We start from the raw sequence: 25226 nt of genomic DNA on the forward strand, positions 1-25226 counted from the left end.
TCAACGGTGCTACTCTGAACCCTGCCACGTTTCGGTTGTTGACGGATATTCGTATTTGTCCAAATTAATTTCCTTGTGCATTTCAGAAATACTAATTTCAACACACATGAGAGTAACTTGCGGTTAATATTACAGGATATCCAAAAAGTAATTCAAAAGTGTCTTTGAAAAACACAAATAGCCTGTAAAGCTTTTTTTTAAATGCTTCGTATACGTTACACAACAGACAGACAGGTGAGTTACACCTTACGCAAACAAGTGGCGCCTCTATCGGTTGAAAGAGAGGTCACTGAACCCTGAACACTGCCATATTTCTCGTATTTTTCTCAACAATTAAAATATTTCCTCATGAGTTGACCAAATTATTAATTTCTACAAACACTAGAAGACACTGCAGTTAACGTTAGAGAAAAGTAATATTAAGTTATTTGTATTTTAAAGACCTGTTGGTCAGTTTTTGCTTTGACTGCACTATTTCACGTCTGAAAAACAAATATAGCATAACTACAGGCACGCATAAGAGAGGAGAAATGAAAGTTACTTTCGGTAACCGGGGTTAAAGAGCCCGTGATGCGCATGCGCAGTGACGTGTGTGTACATTCTTGAGCGGAAAATGATGGCGATTATCCAGACCAAGAGCTTGAGCTCGCATATGGATGGAGGTGGCCGCGAAAACTAACAACACTTGTGGAGAAAAGTTGTTTGCTAGAGAAGATCGCGATCTGTCTCCACCCCTGGACATTTTCAGACTTGGGAAAAAGCGAGTGAATGAGGGTTGAGGCTGTAAGCTTGTGTAATATTATAGTGTGAAACAGCCACGTAGCTTATAGAGATCCAGATCACACACACACTGGCCTTGTGCTTTTAACCCCTTCATACACACTGCATATCAACCCGAAGAAGAGGACTGATCGAGTGAATACGAAATAAAGACAAGCGAAACGAGGTGTTGGTGAGTTTCATTATGTTTACATGATATTTGGATTTACTAAATGTAGGCTACATCTTTGCTTGCGTTCAGTACAAGCGTATGTGGCTTTATTTACTAGTCTACATATCATAGGGCAAATGACACATCATTTTAACAACTTCTCAACGGTATAACCAGTATATGGTTTAAAAGTGAAGGAATAGAGTAGGGCCTGAAGTGCACACGTCAACGTCATCTGATCACAGAGCTGCAGATTAAATACTGCTACAGTCACTACACACACTGGCTGTGTTTCAAAATCTAGTGAGCTTTCTTACTAGATAGCATACTTCGACATAATAGGCGCGTGCAGCATTGCGACTCTTAGATTTAAACGCGATTCGAAGAACGTTAACAAAATGCGCAAATGACGGACTAATATGTTCAATTCGTTCGAATGCTTTTAGTATGAGCAGAAATGTTCGATCGCGACTGGGATGCCCAAATATGTTCGGAAAGCGGCTGCAAAAAAGTTCAGTGTGGAAGTAAAAATGCACCATTAATGCTTAAATTATGTTCAAATTCAAACTTTTGAATATATTTATTTCGACTGGTGTTCATAAAAGCGTCTGTTACAGACAAAAATTTTCGATTCGTTAAAATGCGTCAACGATTCCCAAATATGTTCAATTCGAATGCGTTAAGGGCCAAAAGTTTTATTGCGAATATTCAAAAGCAAGATTGATGCCCAAAATTGTTCAGAACGCACCTGTGACAACAAAACATTTTTATTCCAGTGTAAAAATGTGTTGAATTGAATGTTCAAATGCATTTATTAATGGCAGAAATGTTCAGTTCGAACAAAACTGCGATTCCCAAAAATTTTCAGAAATTTTCAATGCGGAAGTAAAAATGCACCATTATTGCATAAATTATGTTCAAATTCAAACTTTTGAATATATTTATTACGACTGTGATGTTCAAAGATTTTTGTTACGCGTTTGATACAGACAAAAATGTTCGATTTGATTGTTAAAATGCGTCAGTGATTCCGAAATATGTTCAATTAGAACGTCTGAATGCGTTAAGGGCTAAAAGTTTTGTTGCGAACATTCGAAAGCAAATTTGATGCCCAAACATTTTCAGAATGTGCCTGTGACAGCAAAATAAATTATTAGAATGTAAAAATGCGTTGATTTGAACGTTCAATTTGAATGTACAAATGCGTTTATTAAGGGCAGAAATTTTCAATTTGAATGCTACTGTGATGTACAGAAATTTGCAGAAAGTGGCTGCAACTGTTCGTTGTGAATGTAAAAAAAAATACACCATTAATGCTTTAATTATGTACAATTTGAACTTTCTAATATATTTATTATGACTGTGATGCAGTAAAATGTTCGTAACACGCCTGATACAGACACAAATGTATGGTTTGATTGTTACAATGCGTCATTGATTACCAAGTTTGTTAAATTCGAACGTTAAAATGTGCTAAGGGCTGAAAGTTATGTTGCGAACTTTCGAAGGCAAGTTCGATGCCCAAAAAATGTTCGAAACACACCTGTGATAACAAAAAAGTTTCATTTGAATGTAAAAATGCTATCAATTGAATGTTCAATTCGAATGTTCAAATGCGTTTATTAAGGGAAGAATTGTTCACAAATTCGAACGCTACTGTGATGTCCAAAAATGTTCTGAAAGTGGCTGCGACTTCAAAAATGTCTGATGCAAATTTGAAAAAATACACAATTAATGCTTAAATAATGTTCAATTAGAACGTTTAAATATATTTATGACTGGGGTGCTCAAAAATGTTGGGAATGCACCTGTGACGGACACAAATGCTCGATTCGATCATTAAAATTTGTGATGCCTAAAATGTTCGGAACATACCTGTGACAACAAAGTTCGATTTGAATGTAGAAAATGTTTCAATTGAATGTTCAATTTGAACGTTCAAATGCGTTTATTAAGGGCAGAAATGTTAAATTAGAACACGACTATGATGTCCAAAAATGTTAGAAACATGCAAGTGATGGCCAAACATTTTTGATTTGAACATTCAAAGACACCAGTGACCAAAATCCTGTGATGCCCGAACTTTTCTTTTTGAATGATGGGAACACACCTGTGATTCCCCAAATTGCTGTCTAAATTAGCAGCTCACTAGGTTTTAAGCCTTTTATAACATAGTTTTACTTTATTCTTAATGGCACCTTTGAAAATAAATTGTGCTTTGATTTGTTAGCACTGGCTGTCATGGTCTTTAAAATTGATTATTTTTAGTCTTATGACTGTTTTGGTCTTATGTGGTAATATTAGCCTATTTGATATTTAATTGGGAAGGAGAAACTTTCTTTTTAATTGTGTTTGGAATGTGTTTCAGTTACAATTAACCAACAACGTATCAGGTTTAAGCCCTAAAAGTCTTTAAGCCTTTAATGTATGGTAATACAAGCTTTTTAGTACTAAACACTTTCTATTTACACAATAGCCCCCCACCCCCCACCTGAAATGTTTCTGTAAAATGTTGCTGACTTTCTGCTGTAAAGTATAGCCTTTTTTTATGTTAAAATTGCACTCAGTGCAGCAACATTCCCTGTTATATTCCAGTTTACCACCAGATGACAGAGACGTTCAGTAATTCCCTCACAGGCAATAATGCACCAACCACCAACTTTAATATATATAACAAAAAATAAAATTGGCTTTTGACGTTTACTAGTGCACAATATATAGCTAAATGACTTCGACTACTGTTATTTAAGGCTGTTAAATTATGGAGCTTTCAATGGTGGTATCTAGTAGGCCTATTGGTTAATTATTAATAGCTACATCAAATAACTATGCAAACATTATTTCTTGTTTAATCCTGGTGATGTCTTTAAAAATTGTTTTACCTAATTTGGTCTTCCCAGTCAGAAATGACTGGCCAATTAAAAATAGCTTGTAAATCTCTCATTATGCTATATTATCACCAAAAATTTGATTAGATATTTTTGTCAACTTATTTTCTTTGAATTAGCAAAGGTTTTGTATTTCTTTTTAGAACTTACTGACCGAAGGACTCATTGACCTGAGCATATACATGTCATTTTAAGTGGAAAAAAAGCATTATTTGTGGATAATTTTGGCAATATTAAATGAAATATGAAAAAGTGCTTTAATGTTTAACAGGGAAGTTTGTTTTAAAGCACTTTTATTTTGTAAAAAAAAAAAAAAAAATTCATAAAGTCACACCTGTGGTGTTCCTGGTCAAAAATGACTGGTCATTGAAAATGAATGGGGAAAATCACAATAAAACAAGACTTTTATTTTGAAATGAATCAGGGCAAGTGGTCTAGTGTCATGATCAAGGATTTGTCCGATATTAAAATCAGTGTGAAACACTTTGCAAAAGGCGAGGGCATTGTCGATATTTCTACGAGATATGAAATGAAATACAACAAATATTTTTCGCCGGAGCACCACATAAGTCTTCTATTCCCATTTACCAGTGATGCTTGATTCAACTTCTCGCATCTACTACCTGCGCAGATGTCAACAGCACAACCGGGTTGTAGGTTGCCAGGTTGATGTCACAAATGGGTTGAAATTTGTATGATTTGTCGATTGTGTGAGTAGGATGCGTTTCATATAAGATCTGGCAACTGGACATTCTTTGAGTAGTATATTGATGTGATTATTCATATAACGAGGTTTGAGCCATAGAAATTACGTGAGTTTCCTGGGAGAAATAACAAAATTGGAGGGGGGCGGGAGATGGGTGTGAAATATGGGAGTGTTGACCGGTATGCAGTCGATGAGCTGTTATCGCTAATTTATCTTGATAGCTAATGTTTACGTTTGATATAACTCGGTAACTATATAAAATGATACCTTTTGCTTGTGAAATGGGCGAGGTCTGTGACGTTGGCACCTGCTATTGGCTCTGGCTGGCCAATTGATAGCCCTGGCTTGCACTGACTCAGCTGAAGCTTTCTTTGTGAGAGCATGAAAATTCCAAAACACATTGTCAGAATATTTTGTCTGAAAGGTGTGTTGATTCTATTGGAGAGGGGTCACTGTTGGGCAAAGAAAGTTCAGGTGTGTCTGTCTGTCTGTCTGTCTCTGAGAATGTTGGATGGATAAATGGATGTTGGATAAAGTTCAAGGTAGGATAAAAATCCTAAAAAGAAAACATGTTCTACTCAAGGGTGTATGTGTGAGCATGCATTGGTCCGTGGCCTTTATGTTTGCAAGCACACATGCACGTGTGCTCTTCTAATGGATGAACATGCTCAATTTTGTCTTATTTTTGATCTCCCTGGCCATTTTTAACCAGGAACACCACAAGTGTGACTGTGCCATTTTGTACAACAACAAAAAAAAAACATTTTAAAACAAACTACCTAGTTAAACATTGAAGCACACTAGTGTTGTAAATAGTACAGAATGTTTCTTTTTTTTTTTTTTTTTTATATAGCCAACATTTTCCAAAAGTTTATTTTTTCACTCAAAAATTGGGTGCATAAGCTCGGGTCAGTGAGGCCTACAATCAGTAAGTTCCAAATAGAATTATAAAACCTGTGCTAATTCAAAGAAAACAAGTTGACAACAAGATCAACTCCAAGATTTGTTAACAATATAGCATAATGAGAGATTTATAAGCAATTTTGAATAGGGTGGTCATTTTTGACCGGGAAGACCACATGTGAAAAAATAATTAAAAACAAATGAGCCATGTGTGAATAAAGTCAGAACGATTTAGTCCAATAGGATAACATTAACTATCATTTTCAGTCAAAAGAAAATCCTCTTTGGGTCAAAATGACCTGAAGACAACATGAGGGTTAAGACCTTCATGCTGTGCTAAATTTCCTTGTCTGTTCTGTGTCTCAGACACCCTGTATCTGCTTTCCCTTGAATGAGTCTGCTGTTTGTCCTGAAATATAATAGCTTCTTGCTTACAACAGCATTGTTGGTTCATTTGGTGTCAGTGCCAGATGTCTCTCATTTATTTGGAACATTTTGGAATTTTTATGGAATCTAATTAACTCTTCATGTACTTGCTTGTTTTGATTATGGGGGGAATCTCCCTGGAATCTACGCCTATGCCTCAATATAAACACAACGGGAGTCTATGGAAACAAATGGGGAAAATGGTAACGTGTGTGTGTGTGTGTGTGCGTTGGCTGCGTCTTAGAAACAGCCAAAGCTTTCATTGCTAACATCAAATTGACATTAAACATCCCTGATCATGGGACGATGAACATAATTTTTTGCTGGCTGAGAAGTGCGTCCTTCATCAAATGCTGTACATATTTTTACAGTACATGGTTTTGGATGCAGGGTCTCTGGTTAGGACACAGTCTGGTGTTTCGAAGTGGGGCCAAAAGTTTGTCAGCTGCAGCTCACCATCTGCGCAAATCCAGAATGCAACTGAAACTCCCCTGTTTGGACAATCTCAAAACTTATGTTCTAACCACAGAAACCAAAATGCTGACTCAAACCGAAAGTTCTCAAGTTTGCAAAACATCTGATAGCTTGACAAATTGCCAGATTTCATTAGAACTTTGTGGGAGTGTGTCTTTTTTTGCACTTGGGGCTCCTTCCTATGTGTCATAACTTTTGTATCTCTCTAGAAAGTTTTGTAACGGTTAATGTCAATATCAGGGTATCATCAGTGAGCGCTATTAATTATTTTTCTCATCCTAATTCAGCCTTTGGTGGATTTACAGTGTATCTAACTTTAGCGTTTGCAATATTTTTAGCAAAATCTCGATTTAAACAATAAAAAAATCTTATCGAAAAATTCAAATTAATCGAAAAAACTAATATTGTGTAGGATGAGAGTTTAAGAGATATAATGCCCTTTGAAATGAATATGCAACATATTTGGGGACTAGTTCTTTTAATTAGTTTTGGTAAACGTTTAAAGGACACCTATTATACCCCTTTTTACAAGATGTAATATAAGTCTCATGTGTCCCCAGAGTGTGTCTGTGAAGTTTCAGCTCAAAATACCCCACAGACCATTTATTATACCATGTTATAAATGCTTCTTTTTGGGTGGAATCAAAAACGTGCTGATCTCGTGTATGTCTCTTTAAATGCAAATGAGCTACTTTCTTTCCTAAGATGGAAATAAATTAATTTTGACAAGAAAAGAAGTATATTTAGTGTCAAATTTCAGCACTTTTAAAATCTGCGATTTAATCGCAATTTAACTACAAAGCAATTATGCAGTTAATTCGAAATATTTTTTTTTTTGATTGACTGACAGCACTAGTTTTTGTAGTTGTTAATGTTTTAATCTAGATTTTGTTGTTTATGCATAGTACTATTTTTTTTCATCAGAAAAATGGGTTCAAAAGTTGAAGATTGAACAAATTCTAAATTAAGTAATTGATTATTCTGTTTTTTATGTGTTGGAGTACTCGACTACAAAATTACTCGAAATGCCCATCCCTACATACTACCATAAGTTACATGATTTTTGTTTTTATTGCCATATCAGAAAGGTTTGTTACTAATTTCAGGCTTTCACAAATGTCAAGTTTTAACAGTGATCAAATATGCATTTTTATAAATGCATATCTTAAATCTTTAAAAGGGCGAATTTACTAAATCTAAAATCATTTTCTCATTCCTTGCAATTCAGACATTTATTTTATACAGCCTCTAAAACATTATAGCATGGTTCCGGCTGCTTCTAAGTTAAATAAAAAAACTTGCCTACATGGTAAGGTTTTTCATAAAAACGACTGCCATTGTTGCCACTGCCTTTTTTGAGCGTAAATTAGGATATTCTATTCTATTTTTACAGTTATTTTACAAATAATATCTTTTTTTTTTGGTATTGTATTTGCATTTTCTTCTGGCATCTACATAAGGGACTTTCTAAACCGGTCTCCTGGTTGTTTTTCTTTTAACTGAAAGGCAGATGTTGTCATGCTTGATGCTCTCTCTCATGCTCTTTAATTTTCAGTTTCTTTTTGTATCGCGTCATACCTGCAGCTAGAGCTAGAGTCTTTCAAGGTTTCAGAGAGTGTGTTATTGTCAATAAAAAAAGATGTATTTAACCTTCATAGAAAAATTTCCCCCAAAATTGTAATCATAATTCATTCACCCTCATTTCATTCCAAATCCCAAACCGTATCACACTTCTCCAGAACACAACAGGAAATATTTTTTTATAAATTATGTTCATTCTGCATTTATGGTGCTAATGCTAATGGCTATTGATATGTGACCAGAGTGACATGACATGGTCTCTGAAAATGTTTCATAGTACTAAGAGTTTTAAAGTTATCGTCCTCAGATTTGACACAGAACGTTATCAGACTTGTGGCTTTAGCTCCATTTGTGTTTCTGTGCATCAAGATCAGTGTGATAGATTATATTATATATATAAAAAAAAGTGTTATGGAAATAGATTGCTGATCAATTGAACATAAATTAAAGCATTTTGAAATTGTTGACTTTTGGATAACACATCTCCAAGTGTCCACTTTCAAAAGAGACCACAATTATGCCTGTAGTATAAAGGAATGATTAACTACAGCCACAAATTAATTTGTGTGCAAATAAGACTTGCATATATACAATTCAACACTGACTCCATTGTTCTGGAAAAAGAAAGAACGTGTTTTTATGAAGGTGATGTCATAAATTGACCATGTTATTGAAATATACTAGTTTTTCTAGTTCTTTTTTTCACTGGTCCCTGGTCACCCAGCAATTTCTAGAAAGTGGCCCACAAGCTATGTAAATTGAGGATCCCTGCACGAACAAAGTTTCACTCCACTCTTGACAGTTTGAATAAGCAGACAGAACTCGGATAAATGTGTTTACATTTAATGCAAAATCTAGGTGAGTTGATTAGATTTTGCTTAAATAATGTATGACCTTTCCCCAATAAAAAAAAACTATGCTTAAGGCGTTTACCTGACGTTATGAGATTTCAAATAATTTAGTGTAATTGATGTAAAAGATCGTGCTTGTAAACATCATCACAGTGATTATGTCAGAGACAGAGAGCTGAAGTGTGGGTGTGGACATTTATTGACAGTGTTTTTGACAAGGAAAACTGAGCTTTTCGATAATGCTCTACCAAGTGGATACATTTGAAAATGTTGTCTTTGCGTTGTAGTGTGGATCGGGAAAACGGAGATATTTGAAAACTATTACCTATAACATATTTGTTGTCATGTGACAGTCATGTGATCCATTCAACCCAAAACAATCAAGATGGTGGCACATATTGTAGCAGCGTTGTTGTGCCTGATATTCACTTTGATAGCATTGTTAACGATAAATGTTGCTATGTACAACATTGCAGTCCTTCAAATGTGATGGGAAGTTTTCTCTGAATTGGAGGACAATTGCATTTCAGATGTACATGGAACTGCAATTTTTGGCTTAAACAGTTAGGGGACTTAAGCATTTTTATACATTTCAGTGTGGATGAGAATCTAGGAAAACACTTGAAAACGTGTGGATGTAGAGCGTTTCAAAAACGGAAATGCAGTTTTCAAATGTATCCGGATTAATGAGGATGCAGCCTTAAGTCACCACACACCTTTGCATGGCGATATTCCATGGATGAAATATGGTCAACTCAATGGGAAATCCATGCTAATGTGAATTTCGCGCAATGGACTTCCGGTGGTAAAGAATTTACCCTTGCAGATTTCATGTGGAGTTAAAGTTTGGTGAACTTTGACAGGTGAATTTTTCCACGTTGACCAATTGAAGTTGCTTGGTTTGGCAGTGAGCTCTGTGTGGGCGGTGTTTCGAACTCCGCTACAATGAATAGTCTCAATGGACAAGGAAATCATTTTAGCTGTGAGTTTCTTTTTAACGCAAGTCTCACAGAGTATTAAGTGCAGAATTAAAGAGGCTGCTTGACAATTACAGTTTTGCTGGTTTCGCACGTGCTCAACATCCGCCCTCACCATTTTTGCCATATGGAATTTTGCAATGCGAAAGTATGCATTACTGCACCTTTAGCGATGAGATTTTTCGTGAAAATCGCCTCAAAGACTTGCATTGAATGAGGAGGGACGATCAAAAGAGACAACACCCTGTTATTGTGATGGTGACTTCCGGAGTTTTGATATTCATAAGCAAATAAAAAACAAAAATGTTAATTCCCCCTTGCTTAAAAAGTTCCATCAATTTTCCCCTGAAGGTGTAAAAGACCTGTCAATGGATGACTGTGTTTGGGTAAACACAAAAACTACACACTGAAATTGTTCTTTGAACATAAAAGTTACTGAATGAAAATGAAGTGGCCTTGGCAAATTTCACATTTTCAAATGATTTAAAATTTATTATATTAAAAATCAAGACCAACAACCTATTTACTGACACTTCCTGAAATGCCTGGAATCACAAAATGAATAATGATTAATTATATGAATCTATTGACAATCCTTCCTGTTGGCGTTGGGGCTTGGAACAGTATCTTTGACTTTTAGACGCCTTGATGTTAAACATGTTGATACCACTAAACTATTCTATGAAGTTGTAGAACCCCCCCCCCCCACCCCCACCACACATGCACACAACTTCCGGTCCAGATATGCCATTGCTTTGTCATTTATAACCTCATTACTGTGTGACTGTACTGGGAACTACCAAGTCACAGTGAGAGCTCTAACCCATGTGCTCATAGCCAGAGGTGTGTACTACATAACCACTTAAAAAAATTGCGGCCTGCTCAGGAAGGCTGTGAATGAGAGGGGCCCGTCATTCAACACCCTTCATTCTTCCGGTTACATGTCCTAATAAGATGCCATCACCTCCAGTCTCTGACCTTTTGGCCCTCAGAGAGCAGATTTTCACACAAAGGCCATGCTCCACCATAGCCTTCATCCTCTTGTATGGCTAGTTTGTGGAATTAAACCACAGGAAGTGTACTCAACTGTTGCGTTTAGAGAGAGAGAATGACTACTACTACCTTTATGCCGTCTTTCTGCCCCCCACTGTGGCCTCCCTCATATAAAGGATTGTGGTATCAAACACGGTACGTTATGCCTCTGCTTCCTTGTTACTCAATGTAAAGGAGTTCAATGGATAGGAGGCGGCGAGAACCGGCTTGACAATATAAATATTAGTTTAATGAAGAAATAAACCTAAAGACAGAAACACACATACGGTCAGCTGCCGGTAAACGTTCTCTCTCTTTCCCGCACCACCATCCGCAGTCGGCCCTTATCCCTCTCGGAGGCTTAATTAGCCTGATAAGGGACCTGGTGTGTAAAATCACGACCCGGCCCTGCTCTCCGCCCTCCACCAGAATACCTTACTTGACATTAAGTGGAGCTTCAAATACATCTGTTCTAGGGTTGTTTTAGTCCGAACATTTTAGCAGTTGATTACGATACCAGAGAAATTGTAAGATTCTCAAAAATTTCGATACCACATCAAAGACTAATTTGCTATTGAGCACAGGTTTTTTTTTTTGTTGTTGAATATTATTTTTCCAAGTAATTTGATTTTGTAAACAGTCATTAATAAAATGCAGATCAAAGAAACAATTTGCAAGCAACAGAACATATAAAACCAGTAGAACAAAAATAAAACTGTGCTTTTAAGTTTTTTAATAATTTTGTAATCTAAAGAGATTCTAAGTATCAAGTACCACCGAACGATTGCAAAATTTGTACATGGCTCATTGTACGTATCTTGTTGAAATGAACACTAGAGGCACTACAACAAGGGCAAGTTGAACGTGTCATAGCACTGCAAAAGATGCTCCAAAAATTGCATAATTTAGCAAAAACTTCTCCACAGTCACGTAATTTTCATGAGTTCAGAAAGATAATTAAGCCATTTTTGGTTGATTTAAAGTGAAAGTGAAGCATTCCTCTGTTTGAGTGACCCATCCAGACCAACGCAGCAACATTCATTGGCTTGACCAATGGTTTTTGGCAGGACTATACAGTATGTTTGTACAACCAATCGAATTGTGAGGAGTTTTTTTCAAATGTGTTTTACATTTTTATTATTTGTATAATTCTGTTTGGTAACTTTGGTGCAGAAAAACACTTCAGCTTAACACCAGATCAACAGGTGCTGGTGGTGTAATTTGTCCAGCTGCCACTCCTCTGAAGCAAAACTTGCACGTCGAGCGTCTTTAAAGGAAACACCCTGGCATTACATTTTAAATGATGTTATATTTCATGCATTAGAGCTTTATGAAAGTTCAAATAATATGGAAGCAGATCATGTAAAAAAAACTACTAACTCAGAACTAACTATTTCTCTGTGCGGTCAGTGCCTCTTCTATGAGTTGTGCTAATGTCCCTATCTGAGGGGGAGAGATAGAAACTGCACCCGGCTGAGGCACACTCTGTCACGGGGATGCTCGTCCCTTACGCGTGCTTCTGCAGCTAGATTGTAACATGATGGCTCGCGACTTATTGAATCATTACATATGTCTCTGTGCATTTCTTAATAAGAGAGAATTTGTTTTTTTGTGAGTTAAAGATGGATTGAAGTGAACATGGCAAGAGGGTAATCTTTGCCCCATTATACACTGCAACAAAATATGTTTTTGATTTGCTTTTGTTTTTGCTTGTTTTCCCATATACATTTCTCAAACTCCTTTTTAAAACCATGTACATTTTCTTTAGCTGCTATACTGCAGAATATTTTTTTTCTGTGAATGTTGAACATAATATTAAAAAAAAAAATAGTTTTAAATATCTAAAATCCTTTAAAAAAAGTTGAATTCACCTGAGAAACAGCATATAAGATATTTAGACTTGCTTTTGGAGAATAGATCTTGAATATATAGTAAGTATATTTTGTCTACTGCACTCGCAGAAGTATAACCAAGTGAAAAATAAACTTATATACAAAATACTCTTACTGTATATTTAAGATACATTCTCTTAAAGCAAGTCTAAATATCTTCTATGTTGCTTCTCAAGTAAATGTATCTTGTTTTAAGAAGATGATTAGACCATTGTAAATTATAGGATTTAAGTGAATGTCTTTGCTAAAGTGAAAATTTATAAAGTTTTTTTTTTCCTTTTAATTCATTAAGTCATTTAGAGGTATTTTTAAAAGATGATATTGTCCTCTATTGTTAGTAAGCACATTTAATACTACCTTTTAAGTCGGGCACAAGCTGAATAATCGGTTAAGAGCTAATGATTATTTGTTACAAAAATTGCCGAATAGACGAATAATCGTTCTAATAATCATTAGATTAATCAATTATTAAAATAATCGTTAGTTGCAGCCCTATTGCTTAGTTCCTATCCAACTATGACTCATTGTGAGTCTGATGTATCAGAGAAAAAGAGAGAGAGCAAGCTCTGCACAAGGCTGTATTCCATACTCTTGCTCTGTTCTAAAACATAGGGCCTAGTGAGCTGCCGGAGGCATTATTTTAAAGCATCTCAAGTCCACACTAATACGATTTTGATTGAAAGTATTAAAATCTTTTTCTGTTTTCATCATTTTCCTCAGTATGTGGTACTAGAGAGTGATTTCATTTTTTTTTTAGGCAGCATTGCATGAATTCTTTGTGGAAAAGACAATCCCAGAATGCATTGTGATGATCTCTGTGAATATAATCCAAGATGGTAGACGTGGCGAGAGAAATGTAAATTAAAACTATATACAAATTAATTCAATACTGAAAAGAGTCAAATGTAGTTGTGTAATTGGGAATGGGAATATATAAAACTATTGATTTTAGGTTGTAGATTATAAGTATAGAAACAATATAATTTACGTTTATTGCAAAATATACCAATATGTACAAATACAGTGAAGGAACATTTTCAATGATAACATAAACCTTTAAAGACAAATCTACTGTGAACTCCGAGGTTGTTTATTGATAGTATATACCTACTTTGAAGTGATCAGTATGTGTTATTTCAACTTCATTGTTTAAAAATTGTGTTTCATGGTGAACATCTAATACTACCCATGGTCCAGTATAGAAAGTTACACTAATCAGAGAACCACAGCCAACAAAGATTGCCAAACATGTCCAGGATTCGCTGTAAATGACGCAATCGATTTGGTCTCCCTACACCATCAAACTACATATATATTTTATATATCAGAATGTTTTGCAGTAAACTTAAAATATGTCCTTTCTATACGTACAATAACAACCTAATTTGTTTTGTAATATTTTCTTTTATGTTTTTTATTCGATTACGTTTGTAAATTTGGCATTTACAATGCTTCATGGGATTGTAGTTCACACATTTGTGAAAGACAGTATGTACACATTCTTGTACCTTTGTCTTTTTGTCCGATGTTCTAATACTTTTTGCTTCAAATCAAATTTTGTAATGTTGTGATTCACCTCGGAGTTGTTTGGTTTGGTTCGGTTCATGGCTTAGAAATATTATAAAGGGTTTCATGAAAAGCCTATGTAAAAATGAATGGGGAAAAATTACTTCAGGAACACAGAGAGGACTGCAAACGTTGCCTGGTATGCATTATTGAAGAATCACGCTGTTAGCTTAGCAACATGCTAACATCAAACTCTATTGAAATAAATTGAGTCAAGTTATTAGTTTGAGACAGTTAGCATAGCAACATGGTAATATCAGACTCTATTGTAATCAATTGTGAGTAGAGTTATTGGAGGATCACACTGTTAGCTAAGCAACATGCTAACATGAAACTTAATTTTTTTTTTTAAATGTAGTCGCGGCTACCATGTGAAGTGCTAATTATGTGGAGTTAGTGTCTATGTAGAGCTTTCCTATTTGTTCACTTTTATAAGGTTTCATGATGGTTTGGATGCTGCCTTAAAAAGCCTGTAGGCAATAGGCAGCCAGGCATCTCAATAGGTTTTGGAAAAGAGCTTTTGAGTGGCCATGATTAGTTCATTTGAATTCATTTAGGAGTGTGTGCGCAGATGTGGCAGGGGAAAAATAGAAAATTTTCATTCCACTGCTGCGTGACACCCAGACAGGTCACACAGCCCCTGAATACAATGAATAAAGCCTAAATTAGGCAACGTTTTCTCTTGTGCTCAATTCTAAAACGAAGAAGGACAGGCAAAGATTATCTCATTCAAGAGCTATTGCGTTTGACGTCCCACTGTACGCTTTAAACCACAACTGACCCTGAGAACATAAATACAGTTTTCTGAACTGCCTGGCTATTAAAGCCAAGTGTGAGGGCATGAATTAGTAAGTAGAAACTTGCCCTTTTTATTGTTCTTCCCACCTAAAAATTTGAATGTTGAAAATAAAACTCATGCCTGAAGGATGCCCATACAACTGTGGGGGTAAGGTTATAAATGAACCGGTGAGCAAATGAAGCAGTGAATCTCACATGTTAATAAGATCCCCATGTTTGGAAAACAAGATGTTATGACATGTGACTCACCATAATTTGTACCACTAATAAGAAAATTACAATGAATAGTGACATTTTCAAATTTATTTCAATTTATTATGAAAAATGTTGGGTGTAATCTGATTACAGAGTAATTAGTTACTGTAGTGTAATTTCTTCAAATGACTTTAGTGTATCAGATTACATTTACTGACTTTCAGTTAAGTTAATTACTTAAGTACATTACTTGGGTTACACATTTGTGAAATATTAGTAATGTAGAAAACATTTAAAACATGAATTATATTCATGTGTACATCTCTGATGTACGAACAAGGAAATATAGAATTTGTTTTTAAATTCTTCTGTGAAAATAGTTTTGAAAGTAAAATAATTAGTATTATGATTAATTTTATGAAGTTAATAGTAAAGTAATCTGATTACAATTTTAGAAAAGTAATTTGTAGTGAATTACTGTTTTGAGGAACTTACCCAACACTGAAAATGAATATAAAATAAGTGGTATGTGTTTTTAAAACAATATAAAGAGTCCCCTCCACAATGTGTTCTGTAGTGGTATAGATTGCAATAAAACATGATACTTTGTCAACATCTATGTAAAATTAGCCATATTTGAAATTGACAGCTGTATTCACACAGGTTTTGAGAATTGCCATTTCAGAACGGTAATATTTGAAATCATGTGCAGTAAATGCATTTGGTCATTTTAGTGCCTTCCTCAGCGAGTGGCTGTTATTGACAGAACTGAATAATTGATGTAATGTTTTGTGGTTGCAGGAGTGAACAGTGCCTCTCCTTTAGTGTGAATGAGGGAGTCATGGCTGACCACACCTCCCCACTGGAGTCCGGCCAGTTACTCAGCCCAGACATCCCAATGCTCACCTCTCCGCCCCCCCCTCCACACCCACCCAACATCATCAATGGAGACGGACCACAACAGGTAGGATAAATCACTTCCAAACCTTCTCACTCACTTCTGTCTTTGCAAAATCCTTGAGCTATTTTCCACGGAAAAGCAATTTTCTATCCTACGGACTGCTGAAGCTCTGCTGAAATAATTTCTTGTGACAGTCTTCCTCATTTGATTCTACTGAACTTTGGGGACCAAGCTGTGCCAGGTGTGCTTGTATAGAGTAAGGGGAGAGCCAGGGCTAGGTGAAATATCTTTTAATGATGTATTTTAATTTTTATGTTGTTCTTTTTTTTGTATCTCTGAAATGGGTCAAAGAAATTATTTAAAATTTTCAGAAGATAAATAATTTGGACAAATTGTTGCTAGGTAGATTCAAAATGTTTAACTTGAGTAAAAATCTAGTTTAATAGTTAAAGCTGATGGTACTTGTTTATTTTTGCAAATCCGTTGTCGCAGAAATTACATAATGTTTTCAAAACAGCTTTCCTAATACACCCCTCATCTCCTATTTTTCAAATGGTCAGATAGTCCCGCACCCAACTCACGGCATTGGTTGAATAACATTGTTGGGGTGGGTCTAAGCGGGTCGCTCAAAACAAACTTTTGTCAAAACAAACTTTTGTAACACCTAAAAAGCTTTACATACTTAAGCTTTTTTTATTTTTTCCACTAATGGAATACAAGGAAGGAATTATAAATCAATCATATAAATTTATATGAATTGGGGCTGTCAATAGATTATTTTTTAAACAAATTAATTACATTTGGTGCTGATTAATTATTTGAATCAAGCACAATTAATCACATCTATCAATATTTACCTAAATTGGTCCCCAAATAAAGATATAGGCATACGTACATTAAGGCTGGGCGATAAACGATATCAATATTTATCGCAATAAAAAACTCCATGATATCGTATTTTTCGATATTTAGACTGTGTTCTACATCTAGACATGCGTGTTGCTAAAAATGCTAGCAGTTTGGCTTTCTTATCGTATGTTTCCACTGGCGCATGGTGAGCGAATGTGAGCAAGCGCTTTCAATTCCTTCCTATGGAAGCCGAGCGCCAAGCTCGCGAGGTGGATTGTAAAATTGACAGCAGCGCGGGGCAAGCAGTTCCCTAGCGTTGGGAGTGGCTTTGTGCGGATTTCTTCCACGTCAGTGGAAACGCAGCCTCAGACTGTATGAAGTTGCTATTGCCCCCACTACGCAGGTCACCGCGTTCCGGATCCGGACCCCAGGTTGATTCCATCTTGACTGCAAGACATCATGACGACAGTTACACCCTCTCCTCGTCTCTAGTGAGCAGAGCGACAAAACAACAATGCCGGTTACATCATATCTGATCTTTCTGCGCTGTATTCTTGAATATTTTTCTCTAGCACTGAAACACGCTTCACTGATGCCCTGTCCCGGTCCACAACCGCTTCCTCTTTTCCCCACATGTGAGTAAACATGAGCTGCGTGTTTCCAGAGCACCTTTAGACCATAACTTTTTTTCTTTCTAAATTTAGTTTATTAATCAGCATGTTCCAAGCCTTTAATAATAAACAAATGTTCTGTTCTAATTTTGTGAAAATATTTGGATTTCATCATCTCTGACAAGGATGAAAGACAAAACAATTACTAGTTTGTAGCCTAGTCTTTCTCACTTAAATGAAAATAGAAAAATGGTCCATTCAGACTTTTATATTTTCAAAGGTTTCTCTCTGGAGATACCCCTGAACCCCCATACAGTATCATTCCTTAGTCACAAGGGCTTCTATGCCCCCATACTTGGATATCGGTATGTAAAGAAATATGAAAATAATTTGAATGTATAATATATATATATATATATATATATATACTGTCATTATGATTCAAAATGAACAGGTCATCTTATAACATTCATATCCAACTGCACTTATCAAATATTGTAAAATCCCTCAGACACCACTGCATTGGCTGTGTCTGGGCCCCCAACACGGTTTTGTAAAGACTATTTAGACTGTTTAGTATTTAGTTTTCTCTTCTTTTTTGGAAATTCAAAAAAATGTGCAATGTGCAAATGTGATTGAATAGCGTGATAAATATCGATATCGAATGATATGAAAAAGAATATCGTGATAATATTTTTTGCCATATCGCCCAGCCCTAACGTACTAGGTTAAAGGTCAGTATCAACCCAGGATGGGTGTTACGTCACGGTCCCTGACCCGGTACGGAGAAGTGTGATAGCAGGACTAAAGGCCATGGAGAAGAGCTGTCCGTCCACTGCTACTCCCCAAGGGCATTCAGGGCGAGAATGAGTTTCCGTGACAAGGCCGGGCGGCACTGCTGTCACTCTCACGGACATCAAGCTGATTCGCTTAAGCGACCATGACTCCCATTCCCAAGATGATGCATTTGCACCTTGTTGGAATGTATTAAATATGTTTGTGTGTGTTTTTTGAGGAAAGGCTAGTCCAGCCCTATTTGAAATTACCATACAGTGCAGTGAATCATTGCACTCTATTGTACACTTGTGGCTTTGCAAATTATAGTGCACTCATATATAAGTGTTAACTGTGGTGGAAAACTGCTTCAGATATAAATCCACCAGTCTGAACATTTTTGAAAGTCATTTAAGGACACTGGAGTCCATGAGTACAGTTGTGCTTATAAGTTTACATACCCCTTGCAGAATCTGTATGAAGTTTAGCATTTTTAAAAGAACGAGTGAGATCATAAAATTGTCTTTTTGTTTTTTATTTCGTGTTGCTGTGAAGAAGCCACCCTCACCTTTCAAATCGCCTTCTGAAGACATGAATTTAACCATTGGAGTCCTATGGATTGCTGCTTTTAAAATTAATTTTGGAGCTTCAAAGTTCTGGTCACTTTTCACTTGCATTGTGTGTACCTTCAGCTGAGGCATTATTCTAAAATCTTCTTTTGTGTTCAGCAGAACTAAGTCATACACATGAGGGATGGCATGATGAGTAAATGATGAGAGAATTAAATATTTTGGATGAACAGTCCCTTTAAAAAGGACCCAAAATTATAATGAAAGTAGTCCATGCAACTCTTATGTCATATTCTGAGTCCTCTGAAGGGTTATTGTAGGTTTTGGTGAGAAACAACCTGGAATTTAAGTCATTTTTCAGTGAAAATCGTGACGTATGCTGTGCATGAGAGAAGCTACTTCACAATGGCATGCGTGTTCACGCAAGAACTTGCATTGTTTTTATCGCTTAATAATGCACAACAATCACAATAGGCTACAAACAGTCATTGATGTTCAAGAATGCATCACAGGATATGGTAACATTTTACAATAAGTTGATTCCTCTTATTTTTCCAAAAAAATGTAAACATCTTGCAAGTTCTTCAAGGGTTATGTATATTTATGATCAGAACTATATATGCGAACAGAATGGCTCAGTGAGGTCATGTTGTTAATGGCGTGCCGAAGACTTTTCAACTCCCTGAGGCAGTCACCTGACAAGCCCGACCCAATTATCCCTATGGTCCACTGAGCACTTAAAGAGGCAGAAAATGCATACACGCCGTCCCCTACTCCACTCTTCACTTCCAATGATCCATGTCATCCCCATTGGTTTTTATCACCTCCTGCTCACCTCATTCATAAAACTACAGGTTGCGGAAATACGCTGCCAAGCAAACTGATTCATAGAAATGGCTTCCGTAGGGCACTGAACCTGAGCAATGTATCCGCATTCTTTCTTGTCTTATCTGGCTGTTCTAGGTGTCTGAATGCAATGGAAAATAAAATTAGAATGCAGAAGCTTTCTTCCATTAGGAAAAAGGTTGGTGACGTCTGTGGGGATCCAGATATGCAAGAGATAGCGTGACTGGTTGCATGTCACACCTCCGTGGCAGAGTAAGAATACAAATGAATTGGTACTGGTGTGAAAAGCCGGGGCTAGCTAAGTGTTAATTATCACGCAAACATGCGTCTGCACCTCTGTGTTTGTTTATGCCCTTGGCATTTCTCTTCAAATGTGGCCTTTTACTCCTACGTGTAATCAAAACCGTGGCGTCACCCCAGGTGTGCGTTTGATGTCTGTGACAGAGCGCTCAAGGTAAAGTAAGTGTGACTAAGTGACCCCTGGTGTTAGCTGGTCCGTGTGTGGAAGATGTGCTCATGCGAGAGAGGCTGAGTAAACAGTCACGGCTCGTGTGAGAATGCAAAGCTGACGCCAGGGATTTTCACTAGAACTAAAGGGGTTATGAGGCCCCCTGGCCCAAACAGAGTGACACATTGTGGTGACAACACTGATGACAAAATGCCCATGAGGCTGCATGATCATGATGTTTAGTAAGATTTTACATTAAAATACTACTTTTGGGTATGGCAACTGCATGCAACATTCTATAGCCTTCTCTTCCAAAACACAAGCAGAGAACTGTTCCTCAGTTACCCTGTTGCTGTTTTCAGCATGATCTCATGAAAATTACTTGACTGTGGTGACATTTTTACAAAATTATTTCTTACACATATCGTGGCAGTTCATAGGGGAAATGTTCACACTGTGGCCTTAAAAGCGGTTAAATTGATAGTTCACCCAAAAATGATAATTCTCTTAGGATAGATTTACATGACAACGATGTAATAAAAATGGAAAAGTTTTTCCTTTTTGTGTTTTTGAGAAGTTTTGTGTACAGAAGACAATGTTGTCTAAACGATCCCCGTTCACACGGATCCGCAAAAACGACTATGCCAGGCCAGTAGACACTATGCGCCTGTGCACTTAAGCATTTTTCCACGGAGTGGTGAATACAAACAATGAAGATGGCGAAAGCATTTGCTTTATTAATACAAGTCACCCTGGACTATAAAGCATGCCACCTTTTTAAGGACTCCAATTGGTGATCTCATGTTCGTCTGTTCGTCCTGGAGGTAAGGACGAAGTTCTCGAAGTTCATGCCTATAGACTGAACACGTAATATGCGTGTGCATGACGTCATCGTTTTAACAAATTCACTTTTTTGTATGTTTACACAGAGACGATAACGATGTCGTTTTCAAAAACTTGCACTTTGAAAGCGTTTGGGTTTTCAGGCCCCAAAACGCTGTTGTCGTGTAAACGAACAGCCAAAACGCATAAAGTTTTTAGTTGAAAACGTTGTGTAAATGCCACCTTATTATTTACTCGTAATTTGTCGTCTTAAACTTGTATGACTTTCTGTCATGGAACATGAACTGAGATATTTGAATGGAAATATGTTGTCTGTTTGTCTAAACAATGCAATTGAAATGTGACCAAATTCTCAAGCTTTAAAAAGGACATAAAGGCAGCGTAAAGTTAATCTAAGACTCCAGGGGTTTAAACAATGTCTGCTGAGTGAGAACAGACCAAAATATGACAAATTTTGCAAAACTTTGAAATCATTCAAATCAATTCAAATCATTGTGATAATCACAATAGCCACTTTCCCACTATCTGGCCAGTGTGAGCCAGGGTTATTAACTGACCAGCTGGGGCCAATATCCTCATACCTCGAGCCTTGAGACCAAAATTGATTGCGTTCCCACCATCGGTTAATAGCCCTGCAGCGTTGCCCTAAAACCTCTCCTTAACACATCGCCCTGGTGCCAACGTCACACACCGCACACCATTTCACATGCAAGAAGGAAGCTCAAGCTGCGGTATCATGTTATCTAGAATATCACATTTATATCGTTTGTAAACATTAGCTACGTTGACAACTAACCGACTGTAACTGCCATGGTGTCCCGAGTGGTCACTAACAGTGGGACGATGTCCCAGCACACTGTTCATGATATCGAAAGTTCTTTCTTTGGGCAGCGTTTTGACCATTGTGTGTTAAAATGGATTTGAACTGTACCTACAATGTTTAACATTTTCCCGAATGTGTACCTGGCAATTTTGGCGAAACACCAACATTGACATTGACCCCGCCTTAATCAGTTGGCCTGGTTTGGCCCAAAGGTAGTCGGCAGGCCAATGGCCATTGCACAAGCACGCCCTCATTTGGCCCAATAGTGGAAACGCGGCTATTGATGCTTTATTTTATATTGCCGGCAAACTCACAACTACATCATGAAAATTCAATACATTGGATAGCCCTACTTATTTTTGCTATGTGTTGCACAACACTTGTGCATTTGACATCACTCAACCGCAACTCTACAAGGGAAGCTAAATATCAATGTGGCGTCCTGCTGGCAACACCGCTGCTGCTCTTTCTTGAAAGCAAGGTAGAATACGTGTGCAATGATTCACAGCTTTTATTAATTTCCCCTTCCTCCCTCACCACTCACCGAATACGCCACCTCCGTCTCTCCTCTCCCCTCAACTCCCTGCTAGTCTTCCTGCCTGATTATCTGCAGTAGAACCAGGACAAGATGAATCGGGCCCTTGTTTATCAATACTTACCTAATGGCCCAGATGCCCAGCTGTTCTCTTCATTGTAAAGATCTGGTGGAACCCCACTCCCCCTTGTCCTGGCAGAGCTCTGGCTGTAAGCACTGACGTCTGCCCTTTTATGCTTTCATTTATTTGCCTTTTCCTCACTCTGTCTCTGTTCATTTTAGGTTTTTATGTAGTCTTCAAACACTTTGGTTTTTATGTGCTCAAAGCTTTTTGAAGCAGCACTCAGGCTTACCTTAAGAGCAAAGACTCTAGGCAGGGTAGAAATGACCGCTCTGCAGGAAGTCTGTGGTGGATAAGAACAAGAGCGATGTTAGCAGTGCTGAAAAGCACCTTGTATAAATGGCCTCTTATCGACCAGACAGCAGTGATATTTTTTTTATTCACTTTCTCTTTTATCTTGCACACCTTTACTTGTTAACATTTTTCTTTCCAGGAAGGAAAACTAAACATGCTAGTCAAAGCAAAAGCCAGTCATATCACTCGCATAAAGCTGACAAAATGTTTGCTAGGGGTGGGAATCAGCAGAATCTGGCGATATGATATTATATTGATATCTTGGTCATAATAACAATGTTCTTTGTTTAGTGAATTGCAGTTCAGAACTTTTGATATATTTTTTCATTTATTTGCACTGGACTTGTTGGGATTGTTGCCAATAGAAATTGAGTGTTCGTTGAAATTGTAGGTTAGTACATTTTGCCTTCTGAGTTGTGGTCAAAAATTGCGATTTGGAAAAAATAATTGATTCTTGCTGTCAGAATATCAACACAGTATCGTGATGCAAAACATAACAGTATTTAGAAATTTCATTCACTTATAATGTTTACTCTTGGCACATTTATGGATGTGCTGACACAATATATCGTAATTATTTTTTTCACAATACTGCATCAATACTTTTTGATTCTTTTACAATGTTGTTATTGTTTTATTATTTATAGGTTCTCATTTCCTACAGTTAAATTAAAGGAATTGTTAATAAAAAAAAAAGAAAAATTCTGTCATTATTTACTCACTCATATTGTTCGAAACACATATGGCTTTCTTACGTGGAACGCAAAAGGATATTTTTAAGAATGTTCTGATCCCTAATTTTTACCCTCTGGGGTCTGAGGGTATTTTGGGCCCTGGAGAAGTTTTGACATGCCTTGACATTTGTGCTTTTTTTCAGTTGCTTAAAAACACATTAATGGCTAAAGTCTGATAACACTGTATTCAGCACAAACTGGGTTATAATAATATGTGAGCAACATGTGTGTACAGGTTTGTATTTTTGAGAAAATAACATTTATGCATGGTTTTTGAAAAAACTAACATTTAACATATAACACATACTAAACATTTGTCCACAAGACTTTTGAGAACTGGATCTTGTAACCTAGAGGTTTTGCTACAAAATGATGCGAAAAACATCCTGATCACTCATTCATACAAAACAATATAGTAATTTAACTTTTGTAAGACACTTTTAGTGTTGATAGGTAATATGTGAGGAGGCTTGAACTATCATGAATATGGAGGTCATTTACACCTGAGAGACAAAGACCCCTCCCCTGGGCCTATCAATGAGGGATATAGAATGAATGTGAGGAGACTTAATGATCAAAATCAAGTTTTAAGTTAAAAGAAGAAATCTGACTATACATTTTCTTTACATAAAGACTTTACTTAATTTTAGACTTACACTACCATTTAAAAGAAGTCTCTTCTGCTCACCAAGACTAGATTTATTTGATCCAAAATACAGAAACAACATTGATATTCTGAACTCTTTTTAAAATTTAAAAGAACAGTTTTCTATTTAAATATATTGTAAAAGGCAATTTGTGATCAAAGCTGAATTTTATATAATAAATAGATAAAATATAATCTAAACATTCATATTATTTTTATATCATATTACATATCATATTTGTATCATATAGCATACAATTGAAATACCTGCTTTAGCTGGAACAGCATTTAAATGTAACTAAAACTTGCCTATTAGGAGACATATTTCAAATGTCAATACACTGAATCCTGTCTGGCAAGTCTGGAAACAGTCCCACTAGTAAAATATGTACATGTTTATATAAAATAGCATGTCAGCTAATGACTAATGTAAACTAAATGACTTACTCGTCCGAAATTGTATCCTCGGCTGGATCAAGTCTCTTTTCAAAATACAAATGTTCATCGGAGTCCCACTCTTCTTCTGAGGAAAATGTTAACTCTTCCTTAATATCCAGGAGATTCCTTGAATGTGTATCGTTACAAACATGCAGAAAAGTTGTGTTGTGTTTACATCAAACCTCTGAACGCAGTCGGGGGCGTGTACCATTTGCATTGATCGTCTCAGCACATTAGCGTATGAATGGCGCACTCTGCTGATGGGTGGGATCACATTACAGATAATGAGATGGACCGGTAAAAACTTTACATCGCTTTGTTTCAAACAGATTGCATTGCAGGAGAATATTTGTTTAAAATTAAGTATTTTATTTAAAAGTAGACATTTTAAGCTTTCTTTAGACATATGTTTCATGTGTGTGTGATAAGTATTCGCAGAGTTTCAGTTAATTTTTGTGATGTGTTTCTGAAATATGCTCCTGAACACAGAGACTACTTACAGCTCACCCTTTTTATGTTCTTTATTTTACAAAAGCACAAGATTCCGTTGTTATTGTGAGTGTACACAAATAAA

The 25226-nt window shown here is 36.5% G+C and overlaps 1 protein-coding gene across 1 annotated transcript in view; it reads left to right on the forward strand.

Moving 5' to 3' along the window:
* The first annotated feature begins 602 nt into the window (after positions 1–602).
* LOC127629658 (fibronectin type-III domain-containing protein 3a-like) overlaps positions 603–25226 on the forward strand; it is a 117752-nt gene continuing 93128 nt past the window's right edge. The window contains exons 1-2 of the mRNA XM_052106809.1: positions 603–952; positions 16022–16184. Coding sequence (XP_051962769.1) covers positions 16062–16184 — 123 coding nt within the window. The 5' untranslated portion in view covers positions 603–952; positions 16022–16061. The remainder of the gene's footprint in view (positions 953–16021; positions 16185–25226) is intronic.

Source organism: Xyrauchen texanus, chromosome 36 (genome assembly GCF_025860055.1).
Source record: "Xyrauchen texanus isolate HMW12.3.18 chromosome 36, RBS_HiC_50CHRs, whole genome shotgun sequence".
Lineage (NCBI taxonomy): Eukaryota > Metazoa > Chordata > Actinopteri > Cypriniformes > Catostomidae > Xyrauchen > Xyrauchen texanus.